Source organism: Typopeltis vanoorti, chromosome 19 (assembly GCF_054136105.1).
Source record: "Typopeltis vanoorti isolate ZY-2024b chromosome 19, IOZ_Tvanoo_1.0, whole genome shotgun sequence".
In the NCBI taxonomy this organism is placed as follows: Eukaryota; Metazoa; Arthropoda; class Arachnida; order Uropygi; family Thelyphonidae; genus Typopeltis; species Typopeltis vanoorti.
Genome location: NC_143567.1, coordinates 55,705,029 through 55,721,158, shown reverse-complemented (window position 1 = coordinate 55,721,158; position 16,130 = coordinate 55,705,029). Strand labels below are relative to the sequence as shown.

Below are 16,130 nucleotides of genomic sequence, written 5' to 3'. Positions count from 1 at the left end.
TTCAATCTCCTCCGGTAGCCAATCAGAGATAACTGGCCCATGTCTATCACTAATCATAGCAGCCACCGATGAAGAGGCTGGCAAACAAGTGCTGCCATGTCTTGGTACCTAACCCTAACAAGATATGTCACTGTTTGGAATAATGTGGGTACTACGGTCGATTTTCGTGAGTTTACGGGACATAAAACCCGCTTTCCCGTGCCGAGATCGACTAACTCGGGAATCGGTCGAAGATAGGCTTAGAAAAATTTCCTCCAGTCAGCGACTAGACTAGAACCTAAGTCTAACTTCAAGTGGCCAAGCGCAGAGGATGCAAGCACCACTTCCACTGAGCTACACAGACCTATTAGGGAGCAAATAAATGGAGTAAGGAATAATCTTACCTGAGTTAGTCGATCTCTGGCAATGGAGCGAGTTTTTTCTTCCGGAAACTCGGGTTTTTCGTCCCGTAAACTCAAGAAAATCGATCGTTGAACTCACACTATTTTTCAGACATTCAATATGTTGTGTTAGGGTTAGGGACCACGAGATTGCGGCACTTGTTGAGCTGACGTCACTGAGTGCTGCTTATTTAGTGATAGCCATGGGCCAGCTATCTCTGATTGGGTACCAGTGGAGATTGAACTGTCCACTCAGTCTCGAAAAGTTAGATAGGGTGAAACGGCATCGCCTACTTCCTATATGGGAATAAAAAGGCGTTAGCTGATTTTTTTAATGACAAAAAATCAAAGTTATGATTCTATACTTGGCTGACCATGCGTACCGTTTTGAATGGGACTGTACCGTTTTTTTTTTTTGATGTTTACCGGCCATCCTGTCGTTTTAATAAAAATGTCAATTTTGTCCCTTTTTTAATAAAAGCTATAAATATAATTTAATATTGGTCAGTCATAAATTATTGAAGAAACAGAAATTGAAGAAACTCGTGTATTCGATCAGTGGACCCTCATAATATCTATAATTGTGAGGCGGTTGGATACATGGAATAAAGAAAGTATTCCTGTATCTGATAGATGAGTACAGATTTTTTTTGAAATGAGCAAAAAACGGCTAGACTTTCAAGACTTTTTTTAATATTGTAGAGTTTATTTTTTGTCTTCCAGGAAGTACAGTACCTGTTGAGAGAATATTTTCTGTTATGAACAGTATGTGGTCAAAGGAGAAATCTAGATTAAATGTTGAGACAATGATCTCTATTTTAGTTGTAAGACAAAATTGTGTCATGGAGTGTGAAAAGTTTTATGATAAGGCGTTGAAAGGCTGAACTTTGCTGCATAAGATCACTTCATCGGAGAAATATTCATTTCACGATCGTGGTGCAATACAGTCTCCTCCCCCCCTACGTCAACCTAAATTTTTCTATGGGTTCTGTCACTGGAGAATAATGGTAAGCTCAATATGTTATGTAATAAAACTTTTTTTATTGTCTTACTTTTTCATGACAAAAAAAAACTTTTTTTCATGAGAGAGCCTTTATAGCTCAGTAAAAGTGGTGTGTCTGCACTTTACAGCGCTTGACCGCACGAAGAAAAGATTTGGTGGTCCAAATCCAGTTGCTGACTAGAGAAACTTTTTCTAAGCATTTTTTTCGGCCGGTTCCCGAGTTAGTCGATCTCTGGCACGGGCTAGCGGGTTTTTTCTCCCGGAAACTCGTGTTTTTCGTCCCGTAAACTCAAGAAAATCGACCGTAGAACCCACACTATTTTCAGACATTAAAAATATTGTGTTAGGGTTAGAGACCACGAGATGGCGGCACTAGCTTGCAGCCTTCTTCACTGCCTACCGATGAATCAGTGATACCCTTGGGCCAGCTATCTCTCTGATTGGCTACCAGTGGAGATTGAACTGCCCACTCAGTCTCCAAAAGTTAGATTAGGTAAACGGCCCCGCCTACTCCCTATACGGGAACAACATAGGCGTTAGCTGATATTTTTCATGAATACAGAATATTACACAACCCCCATCCCGTTTTTGCCATCCCAATGTCCCTCTCAAGGAAATATTGCCAGCCTATTCTATACCTAAGAAGGAGAAGAACAGAAATATCAATATAAACATTTCACAGAATAAAGGATATATTAACTTCAAGAGAAATATGCAAAAGTACTAGGCTAAGAATGATTAAATGCTTTATTGGGTCTATTTTTCACTATGGAGCAGAGCAGCAGTATTGACAAAGAACTAGACAGGAGAATGGTTGACGGTTTTAGGTTTAAAAGTACATTCAGGAGATCATTGAAAATCTAATGGATCCAGAAGAAGAAGAAGAAAAGTCTGGAAGTTTGCAAATAATGAGTACTAAAAAAAAAAAAATCAGCTAACGCCTTTTTATTCCCGTATACGGGGAGTAGGCGAGGCCATTTAGCCCTATCTAACTTTTGGAGACTGAGTGGGCAGTTCAATCTCCACTGGTACCAATCAGGGATAGATGGCCCAAGACTATCACTAATTAAGCGGTACACAGTGAAGAGAGACGGCTCAAATATGCCGCCATCTCGTGGTCCCTAACCCTAACACAATATATTTAATGTCTGAAATAATGTGGGTTCTACGGTCGATTTTCTTGAGTTTAAGGGACGAAAAACCCGAGTTTCCAGGAGGAAAAATCCGCTTGCCCATGCCAGAGATCGACTAACTCGGGAACCGGTCGAAAAAAGGCTTAGAAAAATTTCCTCTAGTCGCCGACTAGACTCGAAACCAAGTCTTCTTTCGTGCGGCCAAGCGCCATGGTGTGCAAATGCCACAACCACTGAGCTACACAGGCGCGAGTACTAAAATGGATCTAATTCAGAACATTGAAAAAAATAAAATACCTTATGTGGATCATGTAATGGATGAAAGTCTTCAAAAAGATTTGTTAGAGGGAAGAAATAAGGGAAAAGTGAAAAAAAAAAGAAAGACAGTGACACAGATGGTTCAAAAACACAAAAGAATAGCTGAGTCTGAACTATGCAAAGTCAGAAGCAGCTCAATATAAAAATATATGGAGATCCCTGATGGCTAGCTTCCTGGATGGAGATGATACATGACAGCACAGGGCAGATGATATGGGGGTATTCCATGTTATGTTATAAAAAATTAGCTAATACCTTTTATTCCCTTATAGGATGTAGGCGAAACCATTTAACACTAGCCAACTTTTGGAGACTGATTGGACAGTTCATTCTCCACCAGAAGCCAATCAGAGATAGCTAGCCCAAGACTATCACTAATCATAAGAGACAATCGACGAAGAGACTGGCAAACAAGTGCTGTCATCTCTTGGTACCTAACCATAATAGGATATGTTTTTGTCTGAAATAGCTTGGGTTCTACGTTCAGTTTTGTTAATTTTACTGGACAAAAAACTCGAATTTCTGGGACAAAAACCCACCTGTCATTGCAATGTATCAAATAACTGACTTAGAAAAAGATATAGTCTAACTGGATTAGAAAAAGCTCCTCCAATCAGCTAATAGACTGGAACTTAAGTCAATCTTCAGGTGCCTGATTCAGATGTTGCTAACGTTACTTCTGCTGAGCTAAACAGCCCCAGGGCCATACTTATGCACAGACGCATGAGGCTGTAGCTGGCGGGGTCGCAAAATTAAGAGCAATTTCAGCTCCCCAAATAATGAGAGAGTGGCCCTGGAGCACATCCGAGGTCGCACCCATTCTGCCCTGGGAAAAATGTACGGCCCTGCGACAGGTGTATGCTATCTTCTTATTATTATTACGTGACACCTGCAAAGAGTCCAGAGACTCATCGAGGGAGAGCACCTACTCTACAACTCTTCGTGTCAATCATCACTCCATCCATCAACTACAACGAACCGCTGTTACTATCATTACCTATACCACCGCCACTTTTTGTCTGTTAATTGAGGGCGTTCTCAAGGCCGATTTATCTGTATGTGGATTGAAATATCCGTGTTTCAGGGAGAAAAAGCCCTGCTATCTCCTAGAGAGCTGCTAACTCACTTTCAATTGAAAAAAAAAAAAATACATATAAAGATTCCTCTCTGAGTGGTTGTTTATAGTTTCAGAACTTTTATTGCATATTTTTCTAGTCTTCTTCTGAACTTTCCAAAGAGCTGTTAATGATAATATAGCACAACATGTAAAACTTTCTTTGTTTATGTTTTGCTGTATTATCATTAACACGTGAATACCGTGTCCTAGAAGTTTAGTATTACGTGTAGTTTATTTTTAAAACACTTGAGGGCGCTGTTGTCTAAACATTCGCTTTACAAGTTTTCACTAGATATATTGTGACAAATAGAAAGCGGAGCGGCTGTGCTTCTAGGGAGGATGTGATAACAAATGTTTGTAGTACTTGTTTCCTGTGGTGGAGTGTGGTCTGCTGTTGGAGAAATCTGATGGTTTGGTAGTATGCCAACAAGTATGTTAGTTAGGTTATAGCTGCGGCTATTTTTTTCAAAAAAATTATAAGTTTATTTTAGTATATGATTATTAAATTTTCTTCTGTTATTTACGTATGATTAAGTTCCTACTTAATGTTTATTTCCTGGTGTTTGCGAGTGGACACGCACAAACAGGATACTACTAAATTTAATATTGAAACTCAACGAATAGAACTCTTGAGATAACCAACAGATTCCATCAAATTGGCTGAACGGAACATTATGCCACTGGCCCAGCTCGCAGACCCATGGCAACGAATGCAAATTCAACAAGAACCCGAATCAGAGACAGAGGTGAGGTGCCCTGTTTTCAGATAAATAAATAAATAAATAAATAAATATATATATATATATATATATATATATATATACCACATTTTATCGTAGTGAAATATTTAAGTATATCATAATATTTCTGACGAACCCAACGCTGACCTTGACAGTGTATTGTTTTACAGTGGTATTCTTCCTTTTAAATGAACTGAAAACAAGCAGCTATCGGTATTTCATAGTTTACTACGAAAAATTTCACAGCGTGTTTTGCGCAATGAGTTTTAATAATTATATCTGCGTTAAGATATTAAGGATTTCATCTTTTGAAGTTTACTGTAAGATTACGAAAATGGTTTTTTTGACAATGGAATACAACTATACTGTAAGTTCCGATTTGTTTGGTGATCGGAGATAATCTTATTATCAATAGATGAATATTATTTTTAATACGGAGTAGCTACTATATATTGGTGCTAGGCGAAAAATTTATACCTTACAGAACTTTCGTCTTTTAAAATTTCTGAAGAGGATGAGACTCTCAGTAGTATTTCGTTTTGGTGACTTACAAAATCATCAGATGAATGATCCAATGTTTTTTGTTAAAAAAAAAAAAAAATGGGGATGATAGTATTCCGGTCTTCTTCCTTTTAAATAAAATTTGGTATAGACATTTACAATAGTGAGAGGAAATCTCTACTGTTATTAGTTTTCATTGAAAGTTAGTCTGACTTTATACACTTATATAAAGTTAGATGGATTAGCATTAGTGCTAATATCCCCCTTCCCCGTTACGTGTGCAAGTGTTTTGGAAAAGAGAAACTATCAGCAGTTGAGACCACCCAGCTCAGCTTGCTTGAAAAGGTATAAAAAATTCCTTTCATTGTAGATAATAGGATTCAAACTTTGGAATTTCCAGTCAAAAAATGTTGGTTAGAAATTCCATTTTTTTTTCATTGTAGAATTTGCCTATGACTTGGAAATATTATCTCAAACAGCAAAGTAAATGAGGAATTGTCCATTACACATACAAAAATTTGTTTTTCAACATCAAGGGTTAAGCATGGGATAGGAGAATCGGCGAGATCAAATATTCCAAGTGGTGATGGTGTGTATGTGGTGGTGGTGGTGGTGGGGGATTTGATATTATTACCTAATTATCATTGTTTTTCATCCTTTTTGGCAATGACGTTTTCATTAGATTTCGGCTAACCTCAATTTTTTTTTTCCATAATGACAAAACCTTATATGATCCAAAGAAAACTGAAGTTTGATTTAAAATGTTACAAATTAATAATTTTGAAGTATACATCAGTTTCTGTTATTTTTTTTTATTTGTGTGTATGGTTAAGATTTTGGAGAAATCAATAAAAATTTATACATATAACTTGGCTGATGACAGTATTTATTAAAAGGTTTTTCATTTCAGCAATCACATTACCTTTTATAATAGTGGCTTTTGATTGAGGAGAGTAAAGCATATACTATAGTTTTTCTAGATTTTGCAAGGCATTTGATAGAATGCAACTCAAGTTTTTATGAAAACCCACACATTGCAACTTAAATAAGAGGCTAATGGATTAGACTGGAAAATGTCTCCAATTCTGCTACTTACCCTATAACTGATGTTATGAGGTTGCAGAATTAGGGAGAATGGAAGTTTACACAAGTATTACTGCTGTGTATTCTTTGTTAGTGATGCTTTACACCGGATTGCAAAGCAGTATTCAGTCTGCAGGTGATGGCAAAGCTGTTATTATTCTTAAGCAGGATTTGAATAATCTTGAAATGTGGGTGAATGAAGAGGGTTGTCAGTTTAATGTAGCTAAGTGTAAGATTTTGAATTTTGGGCTCTACAGATGGCAAGTTGTATAATCTATTGGCTTCTTTATACTGGAGGAAGAGACAACAAGGGATCTTGGAGTGATGGATAGAAATGTGTAGGGAACAAATTGAAGTTAGTGAAGCAATTCAGAGGACCAAGTGATTTGATGAGCTGATTTAGCCACTTTTGCAATGTGTCCCCTAAACTTCAACCCCCTATCCACCAACTTCCAAATCCCTGGCCTCATCAGTCTCCTGGAGTACGGTTCCACCAATGTGATATACTGCTGCTAATCTTTTCACCCCAAAATGCATAACCTTACACTTTGCCACATTAAATTGACATCCATTTTCCTTAGCCCAGTCCTCCAAACTATCCAAATCATCTTGCAAAATTTTGACATCCTGGGCACTCACATGATTATGTTTGCATGGTTCTAAGAAATGCAAAATGACCTTCAAACACTTGAAAACTTGATGCTATTTTGAAGGTATTGCATTTCAACTAACAACATTTACAAATATATATATATATATATATATATATACAGGGTGTTCGGGATAAATTTGACATAATTATAATTAATTATATTTTTCCGTAAGTTACATGTATTAACACACACTTCTCTTCATTTAAAAGTTTGGACCCTTCTTCATTCATATACAAGATGTCAGAAAGGATGGATAGCTGGAACCCACCTGAATCATGGAAGAGAATAACTTGTATCATGATGATTCGTGCCCGCCATCAAAATAAGGATATTACGACTGCTGCCCAATGCTCCCTGAATACAGTAAAAACAATCAGGCATGAACTAGAGACTTGCAATGGTGACTACGAGGATGTAGCAAGAAGAAAGATCCCTAGCAGACGATCTGATTGCGTTCGTACAGCAGAATTCCTCGCAAATCTGCAGGAACAGGTGTTGAAGAACCCTGGCATTGGAATTCGGGCTTTGTTCGTGGAGTTGCTAACTGTAGTCAAGCCCTGGATAACAAGGGTAGCCAATGGTAGGCCGTATGTATGGCAGCAGGATTCGGCCCCTTGCCACACCTCTGGGAAAAGTCAAAAATGGTTGTCTGAAAATTTCTACGACTTCACCAGTCCAAATGTTTGGCCTCCAAACTCCCCAGACCTTAACCCCATGGATTATTTTGTATGGGGCGCAGTTGAAAAAGACACCAATCGCACTTCCAGTAATACAAAAGCCCAGTTAATGGATAAAATTAAAACAGTTTTTGCGGCCCTTCCCAGGGAGACTGTAGCATCAGCTTGTTCGAGGTTCCGAAGCAGAATTGAAGCTGTGATCGATGCTAATGGTGGTTATTTTGAGTAAATCTTGTTGATAGTATTGTAATTAACTCTGCCTGTAATGTTTTTTTGTCAATTCATTAAATTTAATAGATATAAAGAAGATTTTCTTTTTCCTTACGAAACTGTCAAATTTATCCCGAACACCCTGTATATATATATATATATATATATATATATATATATATAATATAAGTTACATAATTTGGTATTATAATTTTTATGGATCCAGTGAATTATTTAAAAAAATTATCCTCTTTATCGAGTCTAGATTTGTTTTTAGATATATTTGTGCCTGGTTATACAAATAAATTGCCGCCTTGGCTCCTGGAACACATCTGACTATTAGCTATAATTGCTTATTCAGACCACATGCTACCAAAAGTAGTCATTCCCCTAAAGTAGATTTACTTTTTTGTTGCCATACATTTTCTTCTCTTAATCCACATTATTATAATTTAATTCTCTCATTAAGGTTTTTTTTTTTTTTTTTTTTTACATGCCCAACCAATGTGGCAAAATATTTTGCAATTCTCAAACTGTACATACATACTGCTGTTTTATCTGTCTCCACTCTTAGCAGACACATTTCCTTAATCATTATCATTGTGAAAGATTCTGCCACCCCTTCCCCTTTCTCTTCTTACCAATATATCTCAGTCAACCAAGTTTCAATTATGCTAGTTTCCTTTGAGTGTATGGAATTAATCAGTGCCATATACTAATTAGCTCCTTTATTTCTGATCCATGTGTTGATAGATGAGCATAATCTGCTCTGAGGCCATCCTGATCTCTCCTCACTTTAGTTGCTATACTGTACTATTCACCCATTCTACTTGTTTCCATATTCCTTGCATGCATTCTGTCACTTTCCCATCCTTATATCCATCTTGCATTTGTTTTTAACATGCTTCTCTCATCCTCAGCCACACTGTACTTAACAAACAGTGGTTGTTCCTGATGTTCAGTACTAGGTCTATTCAAGTAGAACTTCAAATATTCACAAATTGCATAGCTCAGTCATCTTGTCATTCATTATGTATTCTGTCCTTCTCATCTCACTTATTATACTTGGACAATACACTAACCACTTTACTACTGGCACACATACTTCATCTCTTTCCACATTCTTTTGTTCAGCTTCCAAATTATTTGTATCCACAACTACTACTACTTACTCAGATGCTATTTGTTCCTTGCAAATCCTCAGTAATCTGTCTTACTGCCACCTGGAAAATATGTTTCGTGCATAGTGTTATTTACCACATCCTCTGAATTCTCACATACCTCATGATCATCCTTTGACACTTATCTGGCAGATGATTATGGGAATCTCTATAATCACCTAGCATCAGTACTATGGATTGAGTTTTAGGGAAAAGAGGGTGACAGAGTATGGGAATTATAACTAAATGAGAATTATAGGAATTCTTTAAGAGTCAATTCTGTTATTAAGTTACTGGCTTCTTCCGGAAGTTAAGAACTAAAGAAGTATACAAGAAACTCTGGAAAACTCCTAAATATTTAAAAAAAAAAAGTATGATATTACAGATTAATCACATGAATTTTCAGAATTACTGACTATTAGATGTAAGTAGTTCATTGTTACATATAACTTTAGATTACTGCTAGTATAGTGAAACACTGATATGTTGCTTAATCATTAATTTCCAAATATCTTGTATGTAGGATGAGTCCTTGAGAATGCATAACGTCAGTGGATTCTTTGAAAAACCTGCAATGGAACATTGCCTTCCAGGTAAGGAATTGAGGCAGATGACCATTTAATGTCATGGTGTTCTGCAAAGATGTGGGATTGAGGCCTTATTTATCCATCTTTTTTTGTTCTAATATCACCGAGGTGTTAAATTTTTTCCCAGTTTGGAAATCCTCATTCTGTTGTATATAGACTAGCTTCATTAGCAGTGTATACATCAGTGTGTTTGTGGAAAGCAGCAGCAGCATCTTTTTTTTGGTGACTAAGCAATTTTGAAGAGTGGTTCTGATATTGAATTTTTTTTATTTATTTTAAATGAGCTATACATTTGATAACTGAAGAAACTGAGGAGATTAAATTCATTTTCTTTCAAAGCACACCATCTTTTAGGTTCAGATAATTCCAAATTATTGATGTGGATTCTGAGCTGGCATAGAGGTATCTACCAGTATGGGTTGGTTTCCTATAGACATCTAGGGATATCCTGCTCGGCCTTTTTACTGATTAAAATATCCAGGAATTGGAAGTTGGTCTATCTAAATTTCTAAGGTAAATTAAATTTTTGTTGGCAATTATTTAGGAAAGAAATTGGTCTTCAAGAGTGTGTTTCCAGATAATGAATATATCATCCACATACTGTTCTGTATACATGGCTTCAAAGTGGCATGTGATAAAGCTTCTATCTGAAATTTTTTCGCATAAAAATATTGATTGGACTAAGTAATACAGAGCCCAGAGCTAGACCATATTTCTGGATGTAACATTTTCACAAGAAAAAAAGATGACCCAAGGCATTGTTGACAGTTTTGTAGTATTCAGATGGACTGAGGGATGCACATGGCAATCCCCAGTCTGTCTTCACATCTAACATTCCAGATACCTGACACCATCTTAATGTTCCCTGGATCTTCTCTAATATATCTTCAACCCTTTTGAAAACTAGTTGATTAGATCCATGCACACAGATTATGGAAAACCATAATCTACTGTGATGACTTACAATTTTAGCAGTCATTCCCTAACTGTCAGGTTTCTGCCTGTCATCACTTAGAGATTCTTCATTTCCACATCTTTCAAACTTTCTCACCAGTTGTATACTCTACATTCCATCCTTGTCTACAAGATTTAGCTTCCCAACGGACAACTGAAGCTTCACTCATACAATCTATTCAGATTCTTCTGTAAGCCCACATCTTCTCTGCTCTTCATGGTTCTGCCCAAATTTGTTTCATCTACAAATAAGTGCATATCTTCAGTTATGCCTCTTCTGTATCATTAACAGCAATTAAACAATAGTGGCCTAAAACAAACATCTCTGGCATACTACTGAGGTTCATTTCATGTTGCTGTTTAATTGAGAAAACATACATCTAAAGATTATAGAAAGGAATACAATGGATTTATGTGATTGTATTAATATAATTATTATTATTATCCAGGCCTCCATGGAGTCAAAAGAGTCATCGTGGGAGGTCCTTCCTAAGAAACACAGTCTATCAAGACTCATCGAGGGGAGGTCCCCCCCCCCCCTAAGAAACACAAAGTCTATCACAACACTCCTTAAACTCATTGACTGTTCTTGCTCTCACCACTCCATCAGGCAATGCATTTCATATTTCAACCGCCCTCCATACAAAGAAACCACTCCTCACCCTCTTTCTCACGGTTTCCTTTTGTAACTTCCAGAGATGGTCTCTTGTCATCACTCCTTCTTGCTGTTCAACCAAGCAAAAGAACTCCCTAGTGTCAACCCTGTAACCACCTTTCAACAGTTTAAGTCTCAATCATATCACCTCTCCTTCTATCCACCAAACTCTGCAGTCCACATTCCCTCAGCCAATCCTCATAACTAACATTGTACAGCCCTGAAACCATCTTTGTTATCTGCCTTTGTACCCTTTCCACAGTTAATTTGTCCCCTTCAAATCCTGGGGAGACCAAATCTGAGAGCAGTAGTCTAAGTGTGGTCTGATCAAAGTCTTATACAACTGAATGATAACATTTTTATCTCTGCAGGTCAGTGTCCTTCTCATTATTGCAGCAATCCTCTGTGTAACATGCAATATGTTCTCTAAATTTCAGGTTTCTATCAATCTTCAACTCCAGATCTCTTGTCTCCCCTACTTCCTCCAGTATAACTCCTCCTATAGAGTATGCAGCATCCCATCAATGTTTCCCAAACCTCAAGACCTTACATTTTGCTGCATTAAACCAACACCCATATTCATTTGCCCATCTATCTAGCTTATTCAAATCCTCTTGCAGGGCTACCACATCTGCACTATTACTAATAATCCTTCCCAGCTTTGCATCATCCACAAACAATTGAATATCTCCTTGCAATCCACTGACAATGTCACTGATATAAAAGTTAAACAATATAGGTCCTAGTACTGAGCCCTGTGGGACCCCACTTGTAACCCTCTGCCTCCTTGAAACTGCCCCACCATACACAACTCTCTGATACCTATTGGACAGCCAATCCTGAATCCAGTTGACTAATCTGCAGCACATACCCATGTGCTGCAACTTAAATATCAGCTTATCATGTGGCACCCTGTCAAATGCCTTCGCTAAGTTTAAGAAAATGGCAGTATGTGCCTTTCCCTCATCTAATGCTCTTGTAACTCTATTATAAATGGCTAGCATATTGCTAAAACAAGAGTGCCCTTCACAAATCCATGTTGACTCTCACAGATAACATTACCCTCATCTGGCCAATGTTGTATATAGTCCCTCACTACTTTCTCCAAGATCTTAACAACTACTGATGACATACTGGCCTATAATTAGACACTTCCAGTCTGCTACCACCTTTATGCAATGGCACTATCTTCCATTCCACGGGCACCTTTCCTGCAGCCAGACTCATTGAAAAGCCAGGTCAAAGGCACTGTCAGTTCCCTAGTACATTCTCTCAAAACTCGTAGTGAAATGCCATCCAGTCCCACAGCTTTACTGACATTCAGAGTACTCAGTATTTGAAACACACTCTCCTCCTGTATCTCGAAACCTCGAACCTACACTATCCCTCTAGTATTAAAACTGACTCCTCCAGGATGAAATAATACTCCAATAAAGTGTTCATTGAACAATTCCACTATGTCCTCTGCATCAGTCACTCTATTCCCATTTTTATCCCACAATATCATTCTTCCACAGTCATTTCTCCTCCTACTGGCCACATAGCTAAAAAAAACTCCCTAGGATTTTCTTTGGATCTTAGCCAATCTACTCACCTTCCTTACCATACTAGTCACTCTTCTGGCCTGTGTCTTATATATATTCTTCATGCATCTTCTCTTCACCTGTCTCCTTATATCTCTTCCATAGCATCTTTTTCGCATGCAATTCCTGTTTAATATTGTTTGTCATCCACTTTACTCCAAATTGTGTCCTCTTCACTCGTGGTATACAACTCACTATTGCTGCTAACAAATATTCTTTCACAATTTTCCACGCACTAATGATATCCCGGCCTTCCAATTCCTCCCTCCATGAAACTTCCCGAAGTTGACTTCTTACACTATTATAATCACCTGCCTTATAATTCCACATACGTTCTCGTCTCTTTGAAACTCCTGCATGTCTATTCATTTTCCAAGTCAAAATCATATGGTCACTCTCTCCAACTGGTTGGAGAGATATCATCTCAGTTATTATCAACTCTTCTGATGCTATAACCAAATCCAAAACTCTTGAACCTCTTGTTCCCTCTATTACATGTTGCCTAAGACATTTGTCCCTCAAGAATTCTAGAAATTCCATTATCTTATTGCTACATGCATCTTCTTCTCTCCAATTTATAGTACTGTAGTTAAAATCTCCCATAACAATCATTCTTCTCGCACTTGCCAAACTCAGCTGTCTGAACATCTCCTGGTCCCCATCATCTGTGCTCCTGGGTCTGTAGCAACACCCCACTAAATATCCTGTCAATATAAATAAATGTATTTCTTCCTATATAAATTTCATCTCATATACTTGTGAGGCTTCTTCTGGGTTAGGATTAGGGTGAACTAAAATTACAATAAAAGACTAACATGAACAATAACATTGCTAAAATACAGAAACATGTAGAAACTATTAAAATATAAGTTAAAAACAGAAAACACTTGGAGCGTGGAAGCTGACATGGATTATTGTTCAATGATATGTGTATGATGGCTGGCTGAAAAGTTAGTCTAATGAGGCGCAAAGATCTATTGAGTGATTTCTAAATGTTACATAGGATCATTCCTTGGTTTCTATCGAGTTTGGCTTGCAAGCAGATGACCATAGTAGATTCTTTTATGTTATAGGCAATGAAGTTGTCCTTTATGTATGGCTAACTCACTTTCAATTGAAAAAAACTATATGAAGATTCCTCTCATCTACATATTCCTCTCATGTTTTGAGGATATGGTTTTCCAATCAGACAAAAAGTGCATATTGGAGAAAACCAGAGAAGATAGCTCAGGCCTGACTTTTCATTTCTCCCACATGTATTATAACATTGCACGAGATAAGCACTCCATGCCTTACATAGAGGACAACTTCACTGTCCACAACATAAAAGAATCTACTATGATCATCCACTCACAAGGCACACTCAATAGAAACCAAGGAATGATCCTATGTGATATTTGAAAATCACTCATTAGATCTTTTTTGCATGTCATGCTAACTTTTCAGCCAACTACATGCACACATCGCTGAACAATAGCTCATTTATGTCAGCTTCCATGCCCATGTGTTTTCTGTCTATATATTTCTGTATTTTAGCCTGCGAGTCTTTTATTGTAATTTTTGTTCATCCTAATCCTAACTCAGAGGCCACAAGTATATGTGGTGAAACTAGTCGGTTTCATTTATTTATATCAATATGGCCAAATAATCCCAATGTATTCCTTCTTATAGTTCACAGTTAAATGTTCATGGCCAGAAAGAAATACGGCTTGGAATGTGAATGCAGGCACATTAGTACGAAGGCAAAGAGAATACGAAAAGTACAGTCGTACAGTAACTAGCACCCTGTATATGGGTGCGGTGATAGAAACTTGCCGAAGGTCTCAAAATAAGCATCTCTCGTATATTAAGTAAAATGAGGGAGTCAAATGTTTTCAGATTTGGTGAATGTTGCAACTGTGGCAAATTCTAGACATAATTTCTTTGAGATATATCTGCCCTTGTATAAAATTTTTGGCAATTGTTCCCTTGGATCTGGTAACTTGTATCTGTGGTATGATCTGTTGTATATCATATTTACTTGAATATAACTTGTCCTCACATATATCTTGCATCCCTGTTTTTACTTTATGGAAAAAGAAAATAAAATGTTTCGCATATACCTCACACACAAAAAAAAGTTTAATACTTTAAGAAATAGATAGTGAATGTTGTTATGGCAGTTTCAAATATTTTGGAATGTGGTTGAAGAGAATCAGCATTTTAACTCAACAGTCGTTGATTTGCCTTTGTTGACTCGCATGATCTTTTGTTAATACCACATCGATCATATGCAAGACTGAAAGTAGCAGTACCGAATAGTTGATTCTTGGTAAGTCATACCCATTTTTTTAAGTTATTGCAATCTTATGATTCCGAAATGATAAAAGGACAAGCAATAATGAAACTGTTTAATTTAGTTACAGAAGCATTGTCGATATAAAGGTTTAAATATATCTCATGATGAAGGTGTGTGGCCAATTGTGTAAATAATGTTCATAATTAAAATTTAAATACATTCATTTTATAAATAATGTGAGAAATTATAACGAATACTGAGAATTTAATTATAAACATCAGTTTAATTTTTTCTTGAAAAATTTTAGTTTCCAAAAATCCCTGCACCATGATTTTTTAACTTTCATTTTGGGAAAAAAAAGTGGGAGTTATATTCGAGTAAATACAGTATACCAGAGCAGCAGTGGTGCAGGTAATGGACATTCTTCAGGGGTAGATATTGGTGGTTCTTTGTGTTTCCAAAATATACTCCTGCAAACTTTTGTATTTTGGACAAACAGGAAGAACCACCAACATCCATGTGGAGGAAAACAAACTACACTGCTTGGAAAGAGGTCAGTGGACATCACAATGGGCATGGTGCATCTTGCCATGTAATGAGTTACATGTTTGTAACCAGTATAAATTGGAGAAATATGATGTGCTACGAAGTCAATACGACTGTGTCTGGGTGAAATGACTGTGACAAGGGAACTGATGAAGTTTGAAAGAGGCATTGCGATAGGATGCCATGTTGCTGGTCTATCTCTTCGGCATATTGTTGACAGATTGGGTCATCACAGGTTAACAATCAGTGATACATGAGATGAGAAGCACAGGGAGTTATCTGCAGGCACTATCCCCAGTGAACAATTCATCACACTCGCCAAACTGACTGTAGGGTGCTACGAAGGATAATATGTAAAAACCACCATTCATCAGCCAGCATGCTGAATGCAGTTCTAGGCATCGACTTGAACAGGAATCTACACAAAAACTTTCATTGAACTGAGGCTCCCAACAAGGGTTTCCATGGTAGGACTGCAATATGCAAGCCCCACATTACCTAAAACAATATGCATTGTCTTCAGGGTGCAAAGAGCCACATCCCACTGCAAAG

At 37.3% G+C, this 16,130-nt stretch overlaps 1 protein-coding gene across 1 annotated transcript in view; it reads left to right on the top strand.

Moving 5' to 3' along the window:
* The first annotated feature begins 4,258 nt into the window (after window positions 1–4,258).
* The window catches only part of LOC150096137 (ribosomal protein S6 kinase 2 beta-like), a 335,208-nt gene continuing 323,336 nt past the window's right edge, over window positions 4,259–16,130 (top strand). Inside the window, exon 1 of the mRNA XM_090409619.1 lies at window positions 4,259–4,697. Coding sequence (XP_090265745.1) covers window positions 4,626–4,697 — 72 coding nt within the window. The 5' untranslated portion in view covers window positions 4,259–4,625. The remainder of the gene's footprint in view (window positions 4,698–16,130) is intronic.